The sequence below is a fragment of the Rhineura floridana genome, chromosome 7 (assembly GCF_030035675.1).
Source record: "Rhineura floridana isolate rRhiFlo1 chromosome 7, rRhiFlo1.hap2, whole genome shotgun sequence".
NCBI lineage: Eukaryota > Metazoa > Chordata > Lepidosauria > Squamata > Rhineuridae > Rhineura > Rhineura floridana.
Genome location: NC_084486.1, coordinates 16711150 through 16737318, shown reverse-complemented (window position 1 = coordinate 16737318; position 26169 = coordinate 16711150). Strand labels below are relative to the sequence as shown.

The 26169-nt window shown below is 43.9% G+C and overlaps 1 protein-coding gene across 1 annotated transcript; it reads right to left on the bottom strand.

Moving 5' to 3' along the window:
• Positions 1-3877: 3877 nt before the first annotated feature.
• PRXL2A (peroxiredoxin like 2A) lies at positions 3878-25605 on the bottom strand. The gene is made up of 6 exons (XM_061634311.1): positions 25536-25605; positions 13591-13770; positions 12657-12751; positions 9652-9792; positions 6284-6448; positions 3878-4278 (listed from the first exon to the last, which is right to left on the bottom strand). The coding sequence occupies exons 1-6, from the start codon at positions 25591-25593 to the stop codon at positions 4189-4191; spliced, it is 729 nt and encodes a 242-aa protein (XP_061490295.1). The 5' UTR covers positions 25594-25605; the 3' UTR covers positions 3878-4188.
• Positions 25606-26169: the final 564 nt, after the last annotated feature.

Genomic DNA, 26169 nt, shown 5'->3' with positions numbered 1-26169 from the left:
CACTTCTTCTAAGGCAATGTTTTTCAAACAGTGGGCCTCAGGCCACTTTACGGTGGGCCTCAGTGCCACAGCCTACCTGGTGCTTCCTCACTCACTTGCCCCATCCCCTAGCCATGCGAAAGCCTTTTGGTTGGGCCAGTGCCAACACCAGCATTTCATTGCATGCTAAGGAAAGGTGGACAGGAGACAGAGGAGTTTGGGAGGGAGGGAGGTCTTCCTATATTGAAGGGAATGGCCCAGAGATGGCATGAAAGGAAATTTGAAAGAGATAAAAGTTGTGAGTAGTGCTCACCTGTATGGAGTACTGGCACCTCTTTTTTGGCTGTCTATGGCAGCCATTTTGTGCTGGCATCCATAGCACTTTCATCAAGGTATCAGTACCATTACCTCATTTATTACCAAATAAAACCAGACTGGATAACACTGGATAAAGGGATTATGATAATAAAAATTGTCATAATCATCAATTGAAAAAAATAGGGAATAAAAGGAAGGGAATGAGGAAAGCTGTTACAGGAGGAAAAAGTGAATGTAAAAAGATTGAGAAAAGATGAAAGAAATTGGCAGGGTTGGCAGTTGAGTGCCAGAGGAGGAGGGGTGAAGAAATGATAGAAGTGAAAATACGTTGAGAGGCATGTGGGGTGGAAAAGGAAAAATATAAAAGAAAGCCTTCCCCAGTTAAAGCCTCTGGATCAGCCAATTCTTTCTAGAATGGGAAGGTTGAGTCACAATACCTCCAGAGCAAATTTCTGTACTTATCTTGAAAGCCAAACTATGCAATTCCTTGTCACAACTCCTTGTTAGGGCAAGGAATTTAGCAATTTCCAAAGCTGGATTAGCTCTCAGTACAAAGCGACGCCTGGTTATTCTAAACTCTGCCTACACATCTGCCATCATTTTGTGACTGGTGGGCCTCAACTCATTTCCAGCTATCTCAAGTGGGGTCTTGGGGTAGAAAGTTTGAGAACCCCTGCTCTAAGGAAAAAGCAGTTTGAGAATGTAAGGGGTTAAGCATCAGCACCCTGCCAGTTTTCTAGTATGGCCTATCACATCCCTATTACACTTACTTGCCTGTAACATAAGGGAAGGGGTTCCAGATTATTCATTCCCCACCCCATGTGTTAAAAGAATGTATGAGAGTTGCAGGCTGTGAGAGTGACCCCACTCACACACCGATGCTCACAGCAGCTATGCCCCCCTCTGTCCATACTTTTCACCTGTGTGTGAAGGGGCTCTATGAGGATCCTGACTGAGCTTGAGTTCTACCTTGTTCTCGTGGTGCTCTACATCAGCCTTTCCCAACCTTTGGGTCCCCAGATGTTATTGAACTACATCTCCCATCAGTACCAGTCAGCATGGTCAATGGTCAGGAATTATGGGAATTGTAGTCCAGCAACATCTGGGGACCCAAAGGTTGGGAAAGGCTGCTCTACATGCATATTTGTAAACTGCCTAGAGAGCTTCGGCTATTGGGCAGTATACAAATGTAATAAATAATATACAAGTAGTCTTTGGACATGTAGGTCAAGCATTGCTGAATGCATTGGCAACAGCAGGGGTGGTCCATCAAGCCCCACAACACCCTCATGTTTTTTCAATACATGGGATGTGTCATCTGATCCCACCTCCCATGCACCTCATTCCACTCCTAGTCACTTGATACTACCAGAACTCAAATGATTGTTAAGAGTAATGATGAGAAATGTGGTCAAAAGATTGAGAAAATGTACGTATGGAGTTTAACAGGTCAGTTTCTTTAAAAAGAGGGCCAGTGTAGCTTAGTGGTTAGAGTGTTGGTCTATGACCAGGGAGACCAGGGTTCGAATCCCCACACAGCCCTGAAGCTCACTGGGTGACCTTGGGCCAGTCACTGCCTCTCAGCCTCAGAGGAAGGCAATGGTAAAACCACCTCTGAATACCACTTACCGTGAAAACCCTATTCATAGGGTCGCCATAAGTCGGAATTGACTTGAAGGCAGTTCATTTCATTTTCATTTTTCTTTTAAAAAGGGGGGGAGTACTAAGAGTGTGTGAATGGGCAGAAACCTGAATTATCTGAGAAAAAATACATTGTTCCTCAGTTGACAAAGGGATAGAATCCAAATTCTCCTAGGAGCTTTTCATTGTGGTTGGAAAGCAGTTCTTTTATTATCTTTGTGATTAGATAAAAATCTCATCTAGTTATCGAGGCAATTCCAAAATCACAATGCAGACAGTGACCTATGGTATGGCAAGTAAAAACAAATAGGGGCTGATATGCAGGACGCCGTGTGTGTAGATTGAAATGGAAATAGACTGCCTTCAAGTTGATCCCAACTTATGGCTTCCCTATGAATAGGGTTTTCATGGTAAGCAATATTCAGAGGAGGTTCACCATTGCCTCCCTCTGAGGCTAGTCCTCCCCAGCTGGCTAGGACCTGCTCAGCTTGCTACAGCTGCACAAGTCAGCCCCTTCCTTGTCCGCAACTGCCAGCTGGGCGGCAACTGGGCTCCTTGGGACTATGCAGTTTGGCCACGGCTGCACAGGTGGCAGAGCACGTAACCCCTGAGCCACTCACTGGGGGGGGGGGGTGATCTTTAGCTGCCCTTGACACCCAGGAGACACGAGTGGAGATTTGAACTCTCAGACTCTAGACTCGTAGCCAGGCTCTCCTCCCCACTGTTCTATACCAGTTGTGCTTTTAGATTAACACAACTGAAATTTTCAGCACAACTTTATACATCTAGGCCCATGTACCAAATCTACATTTTCCTTGACAAAGAAAGGTTTTTTGCCCCAAAGGGATAGGATGGGAAATTGGGGCAACCAATTGGAGTCATGAGAGGAATAAAAACAAAACAAGTTTTTTTCCTCAGTAAGGGCCCCCTCCAAATGTCCTTTTCATTGTTTTTTCACAAGGATTCGTGCTCATGATGGTATTGGGGTGGTTATATGCTATCCCACTTTCAATACTGTTTGTGCCTGCAAACATTTCAGGGCTGACATAAGGCTTTGTTTCCAGTGGGTGCATGTCCTTTAACTTCTTGCTGAAATCCTATCACTTTTCATATCACAAGTGGTCTGGGTTTATTTTCTGTCCTGCTTTTGTAATGCTATAGAGCAAGAGTGCCTCTCCAGATAGCAATAATGCGGCAATATTGGAAAAGCATCAAAGAACAACTAGCAAAACAGAATTATGTGTTGACGGTTCTGTAATGCACTATCATTGTATCAGTGACATGTTGCAGAATACACCTGTAAAGAGACACCTGTCTGGAAGGGCCCTAAGATTTTAAAACAGTTCTTGCGTAAAGCAGGTTTGTAATGAGATATGTAATTGAAAGGCCTACCTTGGCCAGAATGCTCATATGCATTGCAAAAACTTTATCCTCTACTATCTATCTCTGTACTTTATTATTATGCAATTTGTATGCCACTTTTCTACACAAATGCACCCAAACTGGCTCAGAACACAACAGCATATAACATACTGATGATCAGAGCAGGAAAAAGCTCAAAAGATGACTCTTGGGAAAAACACCCTTTGACTGAGGGTCAATCAAGGTGTGAGAGAGGAGATCCAGTTCTGTGTTTGGGAGGTCTTGTTTTGGTAGGAACCAGGGATACTTAAATGTTTTTCCCAAAGGGCAATTAATTGTGAAAGTAGCACATGAGGAGTATGCCCTCCTTGGCTATCCCAATATAATCCTCACCCACCTGGTTGGGTCCCCCCTCCGCAAATCCTGATCACAGTTATCCAAGATCACAAGTAGTGTCACCCTTTGGGCAGGAAAAAAAAGTCCAACCAGAGTAGGAGTAGGAGCCATAAAGAAGTAAGGACTGGGTGGTTAGCAAGGTGGCTTCCAAAAGCAACGAATAAATCATTTAGACTTTGAATAATTCTGAATGTAGTTTTTATTAGTTTCCCACCATCAATTATCCATACTAATATCCAGATACACCTGGCACTTTTGTTCTAACTGGAAACCATCTTGGCTAGATCTTCAGGTTTCAGACCAAGCCCTTCATTAATCCAGTAAGACAAAGATGGAAGGAATACCTAGAGCCAATAGTAGTACCAAACAGCCATTATGACGGAACATTATGTTGCTGATATGTGGGAAGGATTTAGAGCCTAACAGAGATACAAGAAGAACTATTTTTGTAGCGAAGAGGGCCATCTATCTTTATTTTTTATGTTCTGAAGGTTATGGCTTGATCTTCTTAACAGCATCAATGACAGCATCAAGACTTACTTTGTCTCCAAATTCCTTCTCACGATGCTCCAATAGAACACCCTAAAATAGAAAGGAAAATATGGGTCAGCTATGCACTTTGTTTGCAAAAGACTGCACTCAAGTCCCTTAAATGTCCGATAACAAGGGGCAGATTCTCTAACCTCTTTAAAAAATAAAAATACAAAGCTAAGTTCCTAGCCCCATTGCTGAGATTTAAAAATAAAACAAAACTCCAGCGTTCAGAGGTCCCTCTTGCAAGGCATCTAGTTATACAAGGAACACAATTTTCAGCATCTACAGAGATACTTCCTCTCATGATTAGATGCAGATAATGTTCTCAAGTATCAATTCTTATAAGGAAAATATAAAGCAAACAGAACTGAACCAGTTGCATTTCTTCAACATACCCATTTTTATCTGGATCACCTTTTAGTTCTACACCTTTTGTTCCCTTTTAAATTTCTTCACAACTTTGCGAGACTCCTTAATCAAAGAAGCCAACAGTACACTTTTCAGGAATGAACCTTGAGTCACTGGAGCTATCTGAGCTTTCTTTACTGAAGCCATCTTCCCAGCCCTACAAGGATCTCTGGCAGGGTACAGTAATTTCTGTGGTTTTCTAAAGACTCTAGGCTAGTTCAAAGATGGCTCCAGAGAGAGAATTACATATTTTGTGAGACATAGGAGTATTGGTTCCAGTAATTATTAGTTCCACATTTATTTATTTAAAAGTATTTTAACCCAGCTCTTTAGCCTAAAAGCTTCCATAGCGCTTGCAAAAAATCAGCAGTAAAACATTCCCTGCCCTCAGGCTTAAAAAGACATGACACATTAAAGAAGAAAAAAGCAAACAAAAAAAAATTACAGTATTCTTGACACAATCAGCTGGAGTGGAAAGAGTTCAAGGAGGAGGAGCCAAAAGATGTTTTCTCAGCAGAGCCAATCAAGCGGCCCCACTTCACATCTCTCCCTTTGCTGTAGGTGGATAGAACTGAAGCTGCTGAAAGCATGCGGTCTGCCACTGAGCTATAGCCCCTTCCCCCCCCATGACACATTTGAGGCCAAAGGCACCCACAAAAGTTGACCAACACAATACTCAGTACTATTAATATGCATTTTGTATCTCCAGTGAATGAACAAGAGAAGGAAATCCAAGAGTAGAGTTGACAAAAGCAGAGCCTCGAGGTACCACCCACTGTCCCACATGTGGTACAGGAAGGCTGTGGAAGCCAGAAACTCACACATGTATAATAATTGCATGTATAATAAATACAGCCAGACAGTGCATGAATTGTTTTGATAAACAACCCTGACTACATAATCTTGGGGGAGGGGGATGCACTCCATACATGACATTTCTTATTTACTTTATCCTGCTACACCCTTTAAAAAATCTGAAAGTGGACACCCAATGCCCCTGGTTAGGTATCAGTATTTTAAACTTTGTTACATTTATAAGAATGGCCATTTTATTCCCTGGCGTTGTGGGAAAGGGTCAGCTACCAGAATCAAGACCTGGGCAGAAGCTTTTCACATCATTCCTAAATCCTTACACCAAAAAGGGGGACCTTCCTCTGTGAAGTAGTTAGCACAATATTGAATTCAGCCCTACTTCGACTTATCCCAAGAGGCGAGACTAGAGGATTGGTCTCCAAGACCCTTCTATGGGCTGAAAGCTGCACAGAACAAAGCTACCTCCAGGATGCCTGGAAACGAAAACTAATGTTTTGCACTCTTGCTCTTTTTTACACACACACACACACACACACACACACACACACACACACACACACACACACACACACACACACACACACACACACACACACACACACACACACACACACACACACACACACACACACACACACACACACACACACACACACACACACACACACACACACACACACACACACACACACACACACACACACACACACACACACACACACACACACACACACACACACACACAGAGAGAGAGAGAGAGAGAGAGAGAGAGAGAGAGAGAGAGAGAGAGAGAGAGAGAGAGAGAGAGAGAGAGAGAGAGAGAGAGAGATACCTGCTTCCCAGGACCAACAACGAACACTCCTCCCAGGATAATGCCTTCTCCTTCCAAGTTACCAGTATAACCACTCTTCCAAGCATGGAAGAAATTCCTCCAGACGCTATAGCGAATTAGACCCAAGAACAACATCTTTCTTTTCTGAGGCCCGTAGAATCGTTTCTGGAGAAAGGGATTGGAAACACTGAGTGAAAAGAGAGATCTTCCCAGAGAACTGCAGCAATATTTACTGACACAGTTATCCATGCAGGAAAAGGAAGCTGTAGTTATCATAGTGTAAACAGGGTTCAGCTTGCTACAGATAAGACTGTGTGTACACTGCCATTCTACAGGAGTGCAGAGGAAGCACAGAATATGGTGCTGGGCACCAACATTCAGCTTCCTGAGAATCTTGGCTTGCATACAAGAATAAAAAAACAAGTTTCTAGCCCTTATGGCTGCAGAGATAGGCTTGAAAGGGTGATGCCTGTTGAAATCTCACAAGCCAGAAGGATAGTTGCGCAAGATTTCCAATGATTGGGAGGAGGGCTTCAATTTGAAATTTGAAATCCAGGTTCTCTTGGCACAGAATTTAATCTTCTAAGCTGAATTTTTTTAATTTCATTTTAACACCCTCTCCTGAATATAGAGTTGCTCACCTCTCTCACACACATGCTACCTTTTCATTAATCTCTGATTCTCTTGCCAGCCTCCTTCTCTCCCCCCCGCCCCAATTCTAATCTATTTCCTAGTTCATGCACCATTTGCAGATTGCTTCACCAACACAAACACAACAGAATAAACTATGAAGTGATGCTTATAGACATTGGGATTCTTTTTTTAAAAAAAATGCTATTCAATATTCTGATGTATTTGCTATGCAAATTGTGTGAGAAACTAGGTCCATATCCAGGCAGGCACGTAGGCAGGTGCACACAGAGTTGGGCTCACTAAAAGAATCAGAGAAGGAACTGTTTTCAAAGATAGAGCAGTTTGACCTTATCAGCAAGCTGCTATCCAAGAAACAGCTTGGAGAAGCAGGGTTTGTGGGTGTTCGTTGCTGAGCAATTCTTTATAGCTATGAGCCACAATCCAATATAGGGTGATTAAAAGGTAAAGGTGTCCCCGCACTTGTAGTGCGAGTTGTTTCCGACTCTTAGGGTGATGTCTTGCGATGTTTACTAGGCAGACTGTATATATGGGGTGGGATTGCCAGTTCCTTCCCCGGTCTTTCTTTACCCCCCAGCATATGCCGGGTACTCATTTTACCGACCACAGATGGATGGAAGGCTGTGTGGACCTCGACCCCTTTTACCGGAGATTTGACTTCCTCCTTCCATTGGAATCGAACTCCGGCCGTGAGCAGAGCTTCGGCTGCATTACCGCCGCTTATTGCTCTGCGCCACGGGTGATTAAGCATGCCTAAATCTCTGTTGGACTGTTGCCATAAAGTTTCCTACAGGAATGAGGAGAATATATGCATGCATGCTTTTTTGGGGTGGGGAGAAAATAGGAAGGGCAGAATGAAATGTGGCTATATAGTAGGGATGGGCGAGAATTTAGCTGAATTTGGATTTAGCACCAGATTTTTCAGTTGTCTGCATATCCTCCATCTTTGCAGAGTGATCCTGTTTGCTCAATGGTTTCCCCCCAAAGCTGTTTCCCCCTCCTAGAATATTCCTTCAAATATATTGTTCTCGTACTGTTTCTACTTGCAGCACAGCATGACAGCGCACTCTCTCTGCCACCCCCACCCCCACTCCAATAATCCAAACTCCAAACAGGAGGAAAAAAGCCAAGTCTCAACCATGTTGACTCTCAAAGGGGGGGGGGGGCACAGAAAGCTGTTTTCCTCCTCAGCCAGTCTCTGCTTGCTTGCTAACATGAAAACTGACCAGCCTCAGTCACAGCGGAGGAGGCAGCGACAAAACCGCTTTTCTTTCCTTTATCAATATTTTCTTTCAAATTATCAATCTTTTCTTTCTGTCAAAATATTGGTATTTTCTTTCATTTGATATTTCCTTTCAAAAATCAGTATTTTGAAAGAAAATACTAATCTTTTGAAAGAAACATCAATATTAATATCAATATTTTGGGAAGAAAATATTAATATCAGTATTTTTGGAGGGGAAAAATCAGACTAGTAAAAGCAGCAGAAAGCGGACAAAGAATGAACTCGAATCAATACTGCCTGTTAGGTTGACGGCATGCTTTTGAAGCGGCACCAGGTAACAGATCCCACCCCTGCTATGTAGCAAGTGTAACTCACTGTAGGGACCAGACAGTCTCCATAACTATACAGGGAATGCAGAAGCAGGAAAGAGGATAGGAACTTCCATTAAAAGGGGATCTGTTTTTATCCAACCCTGAACATTTGCCTCCCGATTATAGCAAAATAGCTTATTTCCCCTCAAGATCAACATACTGTACTCAAGAGGCACAACCTTCCATTAGTAAACAGAGCAAAATGTCATCAGTTACACATATCTGTTGTTATTTATGGGCCATGTGCATTTTCACTTTCCCAGCCCTTTTTTTATTTTTAGTCCCTGCTAAAATATAGGATGCCTAATCAAGACAAGCAGCCCAGTTAAGAGGGGAATAAATAGGTGCCCTAATACTTCAATTTATTTATGTGTTTTATAGGGAAATCATGCAAAGACATGCCAATAGTTCAAAGCTAACCTGTTTTCTGTCTACATCCTTTAATGATATATAAACAGAAAAGCAAAAGCCAATTAACCTCTTCAGTAGCAGTTCTGCTAACATAATCTTCATGCCATGAACTTCCCTCCAGTTACAAGTGAAGGGACATGAAGAAGTATAACCACATCTCTTACCACAGTAGCTCTGATGGAGGGATCTGTGTGCCACGCAACAGGTGGGATCACAGACCAACATGAGCAGAACTGATTTCTGAAGCTGGTCAAAGCCTCATGTTTGAGTGCAACTTTATTATATGTGTCGTCCCCCCACCCCTGCAAAAAAGATAGTAAGAGAGGTGTGCCTTGTAGAAGGGAAAAAAGCTGTCACCCACACTACAGGCATTTTAACACACGAGCATTAAAAAAACTAAATAATTTTGCAATGCAAATAATAGCCAAAATACCAGTTTGCATTCCAAAACATTGCATTCCATGTTTACAAAGGATCACAGGGTGCTTTCCCCACAAGCTCATGATCCCTGTTTCAGAAGAGAGGCATTTGTCAGGTGAACAAATGAGCATTTCCACAAATTTTCGACCTGCTTTACAAACCAATTCAACCTACTATAGCTTTATGCCTCACAGAGGAAACAATTTTTAGGCAGAATGGCTCAAAGCTTCTGCTGTAATTATCTAGGAGACAGATTAACAATGTGAGTGCAGTTCAACAATTACATCTACCTTTTCATCCAGAAATATTTCCCCTTTGAAATATGGTTGAAATTCCTCCACCTCAGTCCCAATCTTTTCTTTCACGACAGCATACAGGGGTACACCCAGCTGGTCAAGCTGGGACTTCAGAGAGGACAGCTCAGCAGCCTCCTTAAAAATGAGAGAATATAAGTGTTATGTGGTTGCAGCCTACAGCCATCCATTTTTAGCTATGGCACTCACGCAGCTCTATCAAGACATTAATAGTTGTGCTCATGTTAAGATGGCATCACAGACAGATATGGTGGCAGGGTGGGTGGGTAAAAGTGAAGTTCCACGCTGTTAAAGCTAAATGGCAAATCTAAGGAATAGGCAGAAGCCTTTCTTATAGTGGCACTGCAACTGTGGGCCTCCCAGTGTAGTAAATAAATTCCTTCTTTTTCCTCTTTAGAGGGCTGGTAAAGACCTTTTCATTTCAGCTGACTTTCAATCTGCAATCTGCTGCTTTTCACATTTTAATTGCACCATTTGCTAGAAGTTGTGGTACTGATGCCTTCTTTGAATTACTATTTTATTAGGTGGACACAGCCCAAGAAGGCAGCTTAAATATATTTTTAAACACTGTACATTGCTTTGTTATTGTAATAAAAAAATTAAACCAACTAAATGGAGAATTATGTCTTCCTTGTGCAAATCTACAGCCAAACAACACGTAAAAGGTCAAAATGCATATTTTAACCCAAGGAAAGTTAAGCTCAAAATTCATGGCAAGTTCAACAGCTGAAGGGTCTCTCCACTGCATCCAAGACATCCTCCTGCACCTCCTCAATTCATGGCACATTTTCAGGAGTCCATCCCAGAACAATAGGAGGAAGGTAGGTGTAGGAGGACATGAGCATTAAAGAGAAAATGCCAACAGTAATGTTTCCTACCACAACTTTTCCAAATGGAAGAAAAAGGAGGAGAGGAAATGAATGCAGACCAATCAGAAAACCTCAAGAAGCATATTTTCATTCTACTGGGAGGAAGGGTGGGATATTAATCTAATAAATAAATAAATAAATGTGAAACAGTTGATATAATATAAAAAAATTGCAAAATGAAAAACACAAGGAGGTGCCCAAATGTGGTTATAGCAGACTGTATACCATTTAACATAAACATAAGAACAGGCCAGAAGCCAATCTACTCCAGCATCCTGTTTCCTAGACACCGCTTAGAAGTACACAAGCAGGATGAGCTCAATCTGCTGTTCTTCCCCAGTGAGAACCACAGTGTTCAGAGTCATGCTGCCCCCTATGCTGGAGGATTGCATATACTGTAGGCATCATTACTAGGAGCCAGTGATAATCTCATCCTCCTTGAATTTGTCTAACCCCCTTTAAAGCCATCTGTGCTATTTCAGTTCAAAAGCCTCTAGCATAGTCTACCATAAGAGTAGGAAAAACTTTAAAAGCTGCCTCTTTCAAAATGGCACCAGGCAGCATCTTATGATGACATCAAGCTCTAGCGTTGCGAGTTGGCTGGCAGAGGCAGCTACAAAGTCCTTTTGCACAACACTCCTTCCCTACCAAACCGGCTCACAGGCAGAAGCAGCTGCTAGGTGGGAGGAGGCCACAAACTATAGCTTGGCTATTTCTGGCAGCAAGCCCTGCCCATACTGTGCTAAGAGGCAGTACTTAAGACAGCATGTCAGCAACGCTACAACTAAACCACCTGAATGTAGCATAGATCAATTTTAGCCAATAATCTATGAAGAGCTTTCCTTTCTTGCAGCCTATAGAACCTTACTTCACTGCAATGCATATCCCTGTGCATAAGAACTTGCACGAAGCAAAGGTTTCAGAGGAGGGCTGATTTTGGTGAGTTGTCTTGGCCCAGTTCTCTCTCAGGTAGCCAACCTGTGTCTTGCCTGTACTACAAGCAACACTACAAGGACCCTTAATGTGTGTTGTATTTATTTATTTATTTTTATTATTTAATTTATATCCCGCCCTTCCTCCCAGCAGTATTGTGTATAACACACCTAGACTGTACTACTTCAGACTGTATGCCAGGGCTCACACGACTGAATGCTGTTCACAGGGCTGGCACCAGGTATGACAGGGCCCTTGGGCACTAGCCAGCCCTGGGCCCACAGTGCCATAGCCCAACCCCCCCCAATACAGGTGGTGCAGGGCTAATAAGCCTGCCTGCATGCCCCATCTACCTCTGATGTCATGTGAATGACATGCTCATGTAGCATGCATGCACTTCATCACCCACAATGGTGGGGAGGCATTAGCCCCTTAGGGAGGCTCCCACCACCATCTTTGGTGATGGTAGGCATGCACACACAGCACACACGACATTCGCACTGACAGGAGAGGTAGATGGGGCATATGGACAGGCTACCTGTATTGGAGGGGTGCCTGCGAGCTCCCTCTCTGCAATCCACAGCAGGGCTGGGTTGCAGGATCCGATGCTACTGCAGATCATGGAACAGGAGTGCTACCCTCCCACCATAAGGAGGAACCCTTCAGGGGCCTCTCTGGGCCACAGGGGCCCTCGCCCAGGGCCCAACCTGGCCACTCTCTGCTGCCAGCTCTGGCTGTTCAGTACACACACAAACATCCCTCCACATAAAAAATAAGATGTTAGAGACAAAGGTTCTAGCCTAGCCTCCTTACCAACACACTGCTATTCTATGTAGAGCAGTGGTGGAGAACATGTGGCCCTCCAGCTGTTGTTGAACTCTAGCTCCCATGAGCTCTAGCCAGCATGGCCAATTCAAGGATGATGGAAGCTCTAGTCCAACAACATCTGGAGGGCCACAAGTTCCCCATCTGATGTAGAGGCAATTTTTGTGTAGAGGTACATTCAGTCGTGTGACCTACAGTTTGAAGTGGTACAGCCCAGACATAGGTTTACCACCTCAGTGAGAACTAGACCCTCATCTCTTTATCCAACCCAAAAGCTTCTGGAAATCACAGCTGGTTAAACCCCATCAACTGCTCTTCAGAAAGAACCCATAAATAAAACACACACACAGTTACCTCTCTGCACAAAAATCATCCAGGTCGCCGCACTGCCATGATGACAGCACCATTCTTCTTCCACAGTTCTTCTGCTTTGAATGTTCTTTGCTCTCCTTGGAAACAAACAGTAATATTGTTATATATTCTATACTGCAGTTTGTTCACCTGGGCAGGTGTGTGTGATGATGAATTATGCTGTTGCCATCCACTAAGTTGTTTTGGTACTATTTATGGAGGTTTTAAGAAGGCTCTGGAGACTACACGAATGTCAAGGACCATGAGCAACATGTCAAATTGAATGCTATAATCTAAGACACCATGTCATGGGCTCAAAAACTGTTCTCTGTAAGCAAAGAATGGTTGAGTTGTCAGATCCTTTCACTGAAAAGGGAACACCATTCTCATTCTGAAATGGAGAACAAGTGGGATCTGTAACAAAATATTGCCGTGTGGAGTACTTCTGTTCAAGATCCCAAATATTCCATTCCATATAATGCTGACATTCCAAGTCAGTCAGCATTATGTGCCCCCTGACCATGCTCAGTCCTCACTGGGATTTTTTTAGGTTCCCCACTTAGAGTTTTTTTCCTAACTTTTTTTGTACTTTACAGGCTGCGGGGCTCTCCCAAGTTCTTTGATGTATCCCTCTTGCGCATGGTGGTACCATTTTGTCTAAAACAATGGCACATATTGCCTGAACACTGGAAATAAAAGGAATGATGGTAACCTCTATTCCACAGATTAGAAAGTTGCCAGTCAGCTTCCATGAGCAAAGTGTGCTCCAAACCTAGGATCTCTCCCATAGAAGTGGATGTGTGGGCTTTCCATTAGCCTTTTTTCCATACTCAGAAAACAAGGTTCTTTCCCCCAACACCATTTCCAAAGCATACTGTACTGCTTTCTAGAACATTCAGTTCTCAGCTCATAGAGGATCCTCTCCCTCCAGCCTTACCTTCTCCCAAAGTCTTCAGATCTATCGCCTCTAGAAAATCCAATGAAGCCTTTTCTGTTTTAGACAGAAATAAATCCGTATTGGCAAGGATTATCCCTGTCACAGCAGCCCCTATGGCTCCAAGGCCAATGGTCCACATTGCCACAGAAAGGTAACCCACATCGAGTTCTGAACACATGTCTAAAAACAAAGGAAAGCAGGCCCATTACTCCAACAGCTGACAATGTTTCAAAATAAAAAGGTCATACAAAACAATTTTATCCAGAGTACTGTAGGGATTATTTTGTTAAAAGGTACTGACTTGATGTTCAAAGAGTTCCCAGCTTGGACCACTGTGCATTTCCCAAGAAAACATAATGGAGCCACTGGTTATGTGAATCAAAAGGCACTTGGGAGAGAGGGCATTAGGGCTGGTTGGTGGTCTGGTTTGTCAGTAATCAGTTCATATGGTCAAGAACATCCTTGACTGTCGTGTCCAGGTTGGGACTCAGGAATCAGACCAGTTGGTGAAAGCAATTCAGTTTTTACTAACATAATATCCAGACAAAGACTACATCTTCTCATGAAGTTTCACTACAAAAACATAACCTGCGACTTGGAAGAGAGTTGACAGAACAAGGAATCACTATGCCCCCTGTCCCTTAAGAAGGGGGCAATCGAGGACTTCCGGGAAGGGTTGCTTCGCCTGTGCCTGCCTTTGAGACGAGCTCTCGTCTCAGAAGAAGCTTTTTCAGTTTTAAAATCAGTCAGAACGGTTTTTTTGACTGGTAAAGACTTTCTCCCGGGAAGGGAGAAACGTAGAGATTAACCACAGAAGCTTGTGTTTGTTGGGGGGACTGGATTTCATTAGTTTATGAAAGAAGGTTCAGCCAGCAGCACCGGACGGACTTTCAAACAAGCTCTAACTGATTAAGCAAGACGTTTATCTTTTCTTTAAAGAAAAACGGATTAACAGGCAAGCACCCCTCTTTCTATTTTTATCATCTGGCTTAAATTGTTACAGCAAAAAGAGATTTGTCAATGAATCAGCTATAAAGAATCCCTGGGTGAGTTATAACTCTTCTCTTTCATTCACAAAATTAAGGAGGAAAGAAATCGAAATAGCTTATCTTTGTTTTTATTGCAAAAAGCTGGCCTGGAATTGTGCATTTTAAAGATACAAACGGATGAGGGATTTCTATTCCGAAGAGAAAATAAATAAATAAATAAATCTGATTTATGAATTTTTGAGTATTGTATGTCTGGGACTATTTTATTTCATTTTGACGAATCTGCTTGTTCTCGATGCCACTAACTGTTTTGATGCTGTGAACTAAATTTGTTTTGCATTCCTGAACATATAAGAGATAAGGCAGGCTGTGCTGTCTACACTGTGATGTCATCAAGCTTGGAATATTAACCCCTTTGTTGCTGGAATAAGAAGTGGTTTTTTTTTTCTTCGTGGTTTTAAGAATTGCAATCAAGAAAGTGGCTGAGACCCTGGAAGTAATTATGTTTCAGAAAATAATGGATGAGATTGAGATAACGAAATAAACCCTGAGACAGGGCAGACAGGAGATGAAAATTGAATTTGGCAAAATAAAGCAGGAGCTTAAAGAAATAGGGGATTTTGTGAGAGGGGAGGTTGATGAGATCAGAGATACAACTGGACAAGCATCAGAAGACGAAAAAAGAAAAATTAAAGGGAAGATGCAAGCCCTGGAGATTGGAACAAATGTGGAACTGGAAAAAGATTTGGAGTTTATGGATATTAGAGATAAAGTTTACTGTTTGGAATTCAGCGTTGTCCTTGAAGAAATTAATGAAGATATCAGAGATAAAGTTATCAATGTCTTGGATAAACTTCTGGACTGGAATGATGTGATGGAGCTTGACATAGAAAAAATCTATAGAATTAATTACAGATATGTGACAATGGAAAAACTCTCAAGAGATGTGCCAGTGCATTTCATAAAAAAGAAGAACAGAGATATGATTTTACAACAATATTTCAGCAACACATTCAGAATTGATGGCAAGGAATTATTTGTGATGAAGGAAATTCACATCAGACTCTTATTATATGACTATGGCTATGACACCAAGATTATTATGGGACACTGATAATGGAAGAATGGCTACTGAAATTACTGGACCTAACAGGATTATTATGGGTGCAAGGATGGAAGATGGAAGATGGAATTAACACTGATAATGGAAGAATGGCTATTGAAATTAGCCTTGTGACTTCGGTAAATCAGTTATAAAATCCACGGAAAGGTCCTTCCAAGGTTCAGTCGGCATGGGTAGAGGGTTCAGCAACCCTACCAGTTTTCCCGTGTCTGTTTTCGCTCACATACAGACAGAGCAGGATTTTACATAGTTCTCAATGTCTCGGCGCATTTGGGGCCACCAAAAATCCTTAGCCACATTCTGAATGGTCTTAAAGATGCCAAAGTGCCCAGCCGTGATAGAGTCATGACATTGACGCAAAATTCTGAGTCTTAGGTCCCCCTTTGGCACATATCTGGCAGCTTTAAACCACAACAGTCCATCCTTCCAATGGAAACTTACTTCTGAATTCTGGTCCTGTTCCATTTCCTGGATATATTGTTGCATGCATGGATCCCCCTGCTGTGCCTTCCTGAGCTCCTCTTCCCATGAAGGCTGGCATGATCCCAACATCAGCTTCTCCGGCGGGACAATGTACTGGGGGGGACTGCCAACTTCATCTCCTTTGTATTGCGGTTGTCTAGATAGAGCATCTGCTCTCTGATTTTTTGCATGGGCATGGTAAGTAATCCTGAAGTTAAACCTGGCGAAAAACTGCGACCAACGTATCTGTCTCTGGTTCAGCTTCCCAGCTGTTTGCAGACTTTCCAAGTTCTTATGATCAGAACGTACTTCTATCTGATGCTGAGCTCCCTCCAAATACTGTCTCCAATTCTCAAATGAGTCTTTGATGGCTAACAGCTCTTTTTCCCACACTGTATAATTTCTTTCGGCATCCTTTAATTTTCTGGAGAAATACGCACAGGGATACAATTCCTTCCCGTCCATGCCTAGTTGCAAAAGAACCCCCCCTATGGCTAGGTCTGAAGCATCCGCTTCCACGACGAAAGGGCGGGTAGAGTCAACAAAACGCAAAATAGGCTCAGATGCGAATTTCCTTTTCAGTTCCTCAAACGCTCTTGCTGCGTTCTCTGTCCATTGAAACTTTCCTTTTCCCCTTAGGCAGTCAGTAAGGGGGGCTGTTAGTTTGGAAAAGCCGGGGATAAATTTTCTGTAGTAATTGGCAAATCCCAAAAAACGCTGTACATCCTTCTTGGTGGTCGGCTGGCCCCAATCCAATACACAACTCACTTTTCCTGGATCCATCTCCACTCCTCCTGCTGAGATTCGGTATCCAAGGAAGTCCAAAGATGACAAGTCGAACCCACATTTCTCTAACTTGGCATACAAGTGGCTCTCTCAGTCTTTTCAACACAGTTTTCACGCGTTGATCAAGTTCTTCCTGGTTCTTTGAAAACACCAGGATATCATCCAGGTAACAAATCACATACTGATCCAAGAGGTCTCTAAACACTTTGTTCATAAACTTTTGAAACACGCCAGGGGCCCCACATAGCCCAAAAGGCATCACCAAGTATTCAAATTGACCATAGGAGGTGTTGAAACCTGTCTACCATTCATCCCCCTCCTTCATTCGAATCAGATTGTATGCCCCCCTTAAGTCCCGTTTCGTGAAGATTGTCGCAGAACGCAGTCAGTCTAACAGCTCCGGAATCAGGGGCAACGGATAACTATTTGGTATAGTAATTTGATTTAATGCACGGTGTCAGCTCTACACTGCATCAGCAGTGTCAGGGGGGGCTGGAAATTCCTGGGTCTTTGGCAGGGAAGGAAAGTCCTTAGCCAGCAGTCGGGTTGTAAATCTGCCAGGCCTATCCGAAGCGTACTTGCCGAGTCAGAAGTCCAGAAGCGAGGTCAGTGGAGGTCCGGGATCAATTGCCAAGGAGGTCAGTCAAAGAGATGCTGCAGGGAAACTAGGTCTACACAAAGCCACGCCTGACGTTGCAGTCAGCAACAAGCTGCAGCCAAGGTGTGCCTTATAAAGAGCAGGATGGACAGCAGGTGTGAGCCCTCAGCGTTTGGGCCTTAAGGAGACAGGCCTGCCTCTCTTCTGCCTGACCTTCTGCTGTCTACGTTCTGCAGGTGAGGGGGGAGTATCCTGTTCACTGTCTGTGTCTGGCTACAGGGCCTCTGCTGTCCCTGGGGTGCTCTGCAGCTGAGGGGCAGAAGGAGCTGGATTCTCAGGAGGCTCCTCCGTGTCTCCTGCTGCTCCTGGGTCTGCTGCTGTTACTCCCGAGTCGTCCTCATCTGAGGAGTCCTCTGACGGGGCCATGACACACGGTAATCATTACAGGGTCTGAGTTCACCTCCTTTCTTCTTCACGAACAGCAAGGGGGCCCCTGCGGGGGATTGTGAGGAACAGATAAATCCTCGCTTCAGATTGTTTTCCAAAAACTCTCTCAGAGCCGCTCTCTCTTGTTCTGTAAGGGAGTAAATTCTTCCAGCTGGAATGCTTGCTACTGGCACTAAATCAATGGCACAGTCATACGGACGATGAGGAGGTAAGGACTCTGCTTCTTTTTCATTCAACACATCCTCAAAATCCACATATTTCGAGGGAAGGGCCACTTCCTTGACGCCCTGCACAGCTCCTGCTAGACCCTTTGCGGTTATCTCTGGCTGACAGTTCTCGTGACAGTACTGAGAAGTGAACCATACAACCGCATCCTTCCAGGCTATCTTTGGTTCATGCTTTGCTAGCCAGGGCATTCCCAGAACCACATTAAAGTTCGAGAGATCTGACACATACAAGGAAATTAACTCTTCGTGTCCAGGAATTTCTAGTTTCAATTCCTCCATGGCACGCATCACTCCGCCTGATTTCAAAGGTCTACCATCAATAGTTTCCACTGACAAGGGGGTGTCCAGTTTCCATTGGGAGATTCGGTAACGTTTTGCCAACTTTGCATCAATAAAATTGGTAGAGGCTCCACTGTCAATCAGCGCTGTAGAGTTAAACATTACTCCTGTGGAAGTTGTAATCCGAATAGGCAACACCAGTAACCCTTTTGAGGGGGGCTGTGCTACCAGAGGCCCTTTGTACAGAGCAGCCCCCAGCCCTCCAGCCTGTACAAGAGCTGGGTACTTTAGTTTCCCGATGGCCCTGTTTTATCCCCTTTTAATCCACATTCTCTAGCTACGTGGCCCGGCTTTGAACAGTAAAAACAGAGACATTCCCGACGACGCCTTTCTTTTTCCTCTTCTGACAGCTTTGGACGGGCCCCTCCCTGTCCTTCTCCCATGTTACCTGACATCCCTGGAGTGGAAGGAATTTTACTGCAAGATGCTGAAGCTGAGTATCTGTGTACGTCCTGTTTCTTTTCCAGGCGTCTTCCCTCCCACCGGTGATCGATTTGCAGGCACAGCCTAATCAGCCCAGGCAGGTCAGTTGGGGGTGTAGTTCTGGCCAGATCATCCAAGATCTCGGCATTCAGTCCACTTTGGTACATGAACATCAAGGCTAAGTCATTATAACCAGTTTCCTGAGCCAGAATTTTAAAAGCATTAGTATACTCTGAAACAGTTCCTTTCCCTTGCTTCAAAGCGCTTAATTGACTCGCCACGGTCTCTGCTCTTTGAGGGTCCTGAAACATCTCAGTCATGGCTTGCATAAATCCTCGATATCTTCCTAGAATGGCATCCTTTGTTACCAGATAGGGAGTGGCCCACTTGGCAGCTTCCCCTTCCAATAGACTGATCACGAAGGCCACTCTGGCCGCATCACTAGGAAATTCTGCATTCCTAATGTCCAGATACATTTCGCATTGAGCCACAAAGGTGGAGAGTTGGTCACTCTGTCCCGCATATTTAGGTGGTAATCCGATCGGGATCTTAACCACAGCGGCTGAAGGGGCTGTCCGCATTTGAGCTATTGTGGATTTCAAGGCTTGGTTGTCAGTTTTCAAAGTCCTTACTGACGCCAACAAGGTTTGGACATCTGCCTGTAAATCTGCAACATTAGTCCTCAGCTGTCGCACTTCCTCCGACTCAGAAGTGGGATTTGTCCCCCCTGCTGCTCCCCATTCCATCTTGTAGCGTTCAAGTGGTAGAAGCGTCGAGGGTGGGGTAGGTGGTTCTGTCAAACTGTCGTGTCCAGGTTGGGACTCAGGAATCAGACCAGTTGGTGAAAGCAATTCAGTTTTTATTAACGTAATATCCAGACAAAGACTACATCTTCTCATGAAGTTTCACTACAAAAACATAACCTGCGACTTGGAAGAGAATTTATTTATTTATTTATTTAAAAAGTTTATATCCCGCTTCAGTTCCAAAGAATTCTAAGCGGCAAAAACAATAACATAATATAAACAGATTATACAATATAACAATATATAAAAACAATTATCTCTCACATTATACTTCAAAAGCTAACCGAAATAAAAAGGTCTTAACTTGACGACGAAAACTAATCAAGGACGGGGAAAAACGAATTTCCTGCGGGAGAGAGTTCCAAAGAGTTGGAGCTACCACCAAAAGAGATTTATTCCTAATGCCAGTCCGATGAATTTGAGAAAAGGAGGGAATATTAAGGCCAGGGTCTGATGATGATCTTAGGGGACGAGCAGGTTCATAAAATGATATACGATTTGATAGGTAACTAGGGCCTGAGCCAGATAACGCTCTAAATGTTAACATCAAAATTTTAAACTGAATTCGATAAGAAATTGGGAGCCAGTGTAGTTGTTTTAGGAGTGGGGTAGCGTGGGCTCGCCAACTCGCTCCCGTTAACATCCTGGCAGCTGCTCTTTGGACTAGTTTCAGTTGATGGAGTGTTTTAAGAGGAAGTCCTGTGTAAAGTGAATTACAATAATCTAACTTAGACGTAACCAAGGCATGAGTGACCGTGGTTAGGTCAGAGAGCTCCAGAAAGGGGCGCAGTTGGTGAACGAGTTTTAGGCGGGCCAAAGCGCTTCTGGAAGTTGCTAAAACATGGGCCTCCAAGGTCAAGGCTGAATCTAGAAGGACACCCAGACTACGAACCTGGGTCTTTAAAGGGAGTAAAGTTCCGTCAAATGATGGTACATTCCCTATTTCCAACTTGGTTCGGTCCCCAACCACCAGCACCTCTGTTTTATCTGGGTTCAGTTTCAGTTTGTTCTGCATCATCCAAGTTTTAACTGCTGTTAGACATTTATTTAAGGGGAGGATAGTGTGATGTTCCTATATTAATGTATATATGGTAAGTGTTGGTTGTTTAGAAGATACATGGTAAGTGGAGTGAAAGAGGGGGAGTGAATGGGCAGTAGAATGCGAGATGATTGGCTGAGGGTTTAAAATGGCTGAATGTATAAAAGGAAGAGTGAGAGTGGAATCTGGGGGGGAGAAGAGAACTGAGTGGGTTGCTTGGTAGGGTTTAGAGAGTTGTTTGCCAGGAGGGAGGTGGAGTTCGGATTAGTATTGAGTAAAACCATATGCTTATGTGCCTTAAGAAGAAATCTTGTTAATCTTGTTAGCTTTGTTATCTGTAATAAATACTTAATTTGGTTTACCAAAGGCCTGATCCTTGGCTGGGGTTTCACAGACCAGAAGGGAGGGTAAGGTAATGACCAAGGCTGAAGGGGAACTGTAACAAATGGTGGCAGCGGTGAAGAGAATAACAATACCAGTATTCAGAGTCTCTGGGAATACTAGTATTGGGACGTTACTGGTGGTTGCCTAGCAGGGGGATCTGTTGAGATCTGTGCTAGAGCGGGGAGAGAAACCATAAGAGAGAGCGGTCCGGACTGGTGGAGTCCCTGGTGGTGCCTAGTGACAGGCAGTAACCACGCACAGGTAGGAACCTGACAGGGAGAGCCAGGGAAGGACGCATCAGATGTGGTGGCAGTAGCGGTGGGATACGAACAACAGAGAATCCAGATACGAACCAAAGAGAGTCCCAAAGACACGTGGTGACAAAGGAGACTACGTCACAGGTGTTGGCTGTAGCAGTGAGATACGAATACTAGAGAATCCAGAACAGTGGTGTGGCAAACAGAAATAACAAAACAAGATTTCTTCTTAAGGCACATAAGCATATGGTTTTACTCAATACTAATCCGAACTCCACCTCCCTCCTGGCAAACAACTCTCTAAACCCCACCAAGCAACCCACTCAGTTCTCTTCTCCCCCCCTGATTCCACTCTCACTCTTCCTTTTATATGTTCAGCCATTTTAAACACTCAGCCAATCATCTCGCATTCTACTGCCCATTCACTCCCCCTCTTTCACTCCACTTACCATGTACCTTCTAAACAACCAACACTTACCATATATACATTAATATAGGAACATCACAGATAGCATCTCTCACATCCGGAGGAAAGGAAAAATAAAGCTGGGTGTCATCAGCATATTGGTGAAATCGAATTCCAAAACTCCGGATGATCTCACCTAGCGACTTCATATAAATATTAAATAGCATCGGTGAAAGCACCGAGCCTTGTGGTACTCCGCATGACAACGGCCAGGGATCAGAACTAAAATCCCCAAGCAGTACTCTCTGAGATCTGCCCTCCAAGAAAGAGCAGAGCCACTGAAAAACAGTGCCCCATAAGCCCATCTCAGAGAGGCGGCCCAAGAGAATGTCATGGTCAATCGTGTCGAACGCTGCTGAAAGATCCAGAAGAACCAACAGGGACATCCTTCCCCTATCCAACTCCTTCCGGAGATCATCCACTAAGGCCACCAATACGGTCTCAGTACCATGGCCCGGCCTAAAACCAGACTGGAATGAGTCATAGAAGTCTGTTAGCTCCAAGAAACTTTGGAGCTGGGAGGCCACAACTCTCTCAATAATTTTACTTTAAAAAGGCAGATTGGACACAGGACAAAAATTGTTTAAACAGGAAGGGTTCAAGGAAGACTTTTTTAGTAGGGGAATAATAATTGCTTCCTTTAAACTTCCTGGGAGATGGCCTTGCTGGAGGGAGGCATTAATCACCTCGCAGATCTGATTTGCAAGTCCCATCCTGGACTGTTTTATAATCCAGGAGGGACAAGGATCTAATGAACACGTGGTGGGTCTCATCCCTTCCAGAAGATTATCTATATCAGCAGGATGGACAAGCTGAAAACAGTCTAAAGTAAGAGAACAATCAGTCACAGTAGTGGGGGGCATAGTATCAGATATAATGTTGTTAGAGTCAAGATTAGAACGAATCTGGGCAATTTTTGTACTAAAAAATGTGGCTAGTTCTTGGCAACGGGAAGCAGAATGATCAACATTTGGCTTATGTTGGTCTTGGTTAAGCAGACTCTTAACCACTCGGAAGAGTTCTTTTGGACGGTTGTCGGCAGACAAAATGGCAGCCAAGAAAAAGGCTCTTTGTGCCGTAAGTCTAGATGTCATATAATGCTTCAGAAAATTCCTAGCCTGACGTTGGTCAAAAAGGCTCCGTGTCTTCAGCCAACGACGCTCTAAGCCCCTATAAATCCGTTTCATATCTGCCAATTCTTTAGAAAACCATGGAGCAACTTTAGAACGAGAATGGGTAAGTGGACGTAGAGGGGCAATAGCATCTATAGTCCTGGACATTATGTTATTCCAAGCGTCGACTAAATCGACAATAGAGTTACTAGTTCGGGGAACAGAGATTTTTTCAGTAGTGGATAAGAAAACGGTTGAATTTAATAGTCTTTTTGGGCGGATCATTTTTAAAGGATTCTTTCCTTTCACAGAAATATGTAATGGTGGTATTTTGAATTTAATCAAATAGTGGTCTGTCCAAAGTAATGGACGAATAGATAGGTCACTAATTGCCGAGTTCTCTTTATCAGAAGAGAGTTGACAGAACAAGGAATCACTATGCCCCCTGTCCCTTAAGAAGGGGGCAATCGAGCGCAAATTCTCTCACTCCGCCTCAAAGTGCTCTCATCCACACCCCTCCTCTCCCCCTTCTTTTGCTGCCTCTTTTGCTGTCTCCTTGTACGTGGTGAGGGGGGCGCCACTGCCCCCTCCCCTTCCGAGGATTCTGATTCAGGTATGGGGGAAAGCGGGGGGGAAGGCCTAAACCATCTGGCTGCTTCTCCTTGCTTTTCCCTGGATCAGGAGGAGGTTGGATTCCCCCTTGCCCTCCCTCCTTCTCCAACTGCTCTAAGGTCGAAGAAGGGGGAGGAAGCGTGGGAAGCTCATGGGAAGGATATGTGTCTGTTGGACATTCAAGGTCTTGGCTGCCAGACAGTTCTATCTCTGAGATTCCCTCCCCCTTCTCTGCTTCTTCTTCACAAGGCTCTGTCCAAATGACCCCCTCCCTCTCCTCGTCTTCTGAAACATCAGGGCCCCAATCCTGCATCCTGACATTGACCAATTCTTGGGGTGGTGGAATGGACAAAATAGGAGGGAGGGGAATGCAATGGTGTATTCTGAACAGGAACGCTCCATACTGCAACATTTTGTGGCAGGTCTCACTAGTTCTAAATTAATAATTTCTGGAAAATCTTCAAAAACCGACATTGCAATAGTCTAATCTGGGGGTAACCAGGACATGGATAACTGAGTCTGGACTATATCCAGGAAGGGTCAGAGCTGTGGCACCATCCTAAACTGGTGGAAGGCACCATGTGTCACAAAGACAACCTGGGTCTCAAATGACAAACTGGATCTATGAACATCCCAGAGTGTGAACTTGGTTCTTTGAAGCAAGGGTAGGAAACCTGTGGCCTTCCAGATGCTGCTGGACTACAACTCCCATAATCTCTGACCATTGGCCACGCTAACTAAAGCTGATGGGAGCAGATATCCAATTCAGGTCTTGCCTGTGGGCTTCCTATAGGCATCTGATTGGCCACTGTGAGAACAGGATACTGGACTAGATGGTCCATTGGCCTGATCCAACAGGCCCTTCTTAGGTTTTTAAGATCTACTAGAGGGCCGTAGCTTCCCCATCCCAGCTTTAGAAGTACAGCCTCATCCAGAATAGGTTGAACACCACCTCCCTGATCAAACAAACTGCCAATTCGGCTATCAGTATTTGCGGGCAGAGAAGGTCAAGTGATGTCCATGTACATGTGAACAAGGTTAGTGAGACACTGATCTTCCCTCAAGCCAGGGCTTCAGTCACAGCAGTAACAGTGCTGCTGTCTTACGGAAACATTTCTGCAATAAATGCTCATTTATTATTCACACACTGCAACAATGATCGTGCCAAACTGAGCTCCATCTAACCTATAACACAGTTTCAAAGAGACAGAACTGACTCAGAAGCTCCCACACGTTTGACCTTGGAAACTGCTGATATCTTGTTTGTGTAATATACCACAGCAAGGCATCACAACATACTGCAAGCTGCAAGTTTTGAAGCAGGGACTTTTCTCAGACTTTGTCACTGTGAACTCTGAATTTATTATTTGATGTTATGGCTGGAAAGTTTACGATTATGATCAAAAATGAAGAAGGCCAAGGTGACAGTGCTCACTCATAACTCGGGACAGGGGAGGAAGAGAACACAATAAGGTTGCCAGAACAGATTTTTTTAAAATATGGGATGTTTTGGAGCTTTGGTGTACAATGTACACAAATCCTTTCCAATTATATGAGACAGCAACATTCCGGAACAGAACAAGAGGCTTGTGACATGGCATCTCTAGAGTTTCTATTTGTGTGGCATAGATCCAAGATTCCACAAGGAAGTGACTATAAGGCAAGCAAAAAAATAGCAAGTGAACCTCATTGGTTCCCAGTGCTATCAATCAATAATACAGTAATAGAGATATTGGTGGACATCAACAGGTCAAAACATACAAGAGGGGTGTGCAACTAGCAGCCTCTGGATCAAATCATGCCCTTTGAGACATGCTAGCTGGCCCCTTACTATCCAAATCAGAGATGGGGATAGAAGAAACCATGGCACTTCACCGGTGAGCTGCTTCAGGGTGGGATGATAGCGATAAGAGGAGAGGCTTTGTCCCATCATGCGTCACTTCCCTCTCTACATGCTCCTCTGACCCACCAGGATTGTAGAAAACAAGCAAACCTGGAGTGGGGATAATGGGGTTTGTATGGGGTCAAACAACTTTAAAGAGCCTTGTCTCAAATTCTGAGAACCCAGATTATATAGATTTCACAATCTTTGGGCATATGTTATTCCATACCTATCTGTCTATATGCCCTGTTCTTTTGACCCTGGCCTCCTTATTCTGATGCTGATACTCTAGGGCACTTCTTATGTTCTTAGTTAAATTACAACTTCTTTGTTTAAGTCTTTGCCTGGGTTTCACCTCTCCGATTTCAAAATTATTGGCCATGAGTGGGTGGGTAGTGAAAGTACCTACTGACCACTTCTAAAACATATCCCTCCATCCAGCAAATCATTGTTCACTTCCAATGCCATGGCCCTTCCCCAAATCACCTGCCCCAGTTGCTCATCACCCCATGGGGTATAACATCATACAGCTTCAACTATGAATATATGTTTAGCACCTCCTTATCTGAATTGCTACATCAGCATAAAGTAGCTGTTGTGTTCAGCCTGTTCACTTGATTGTAATCT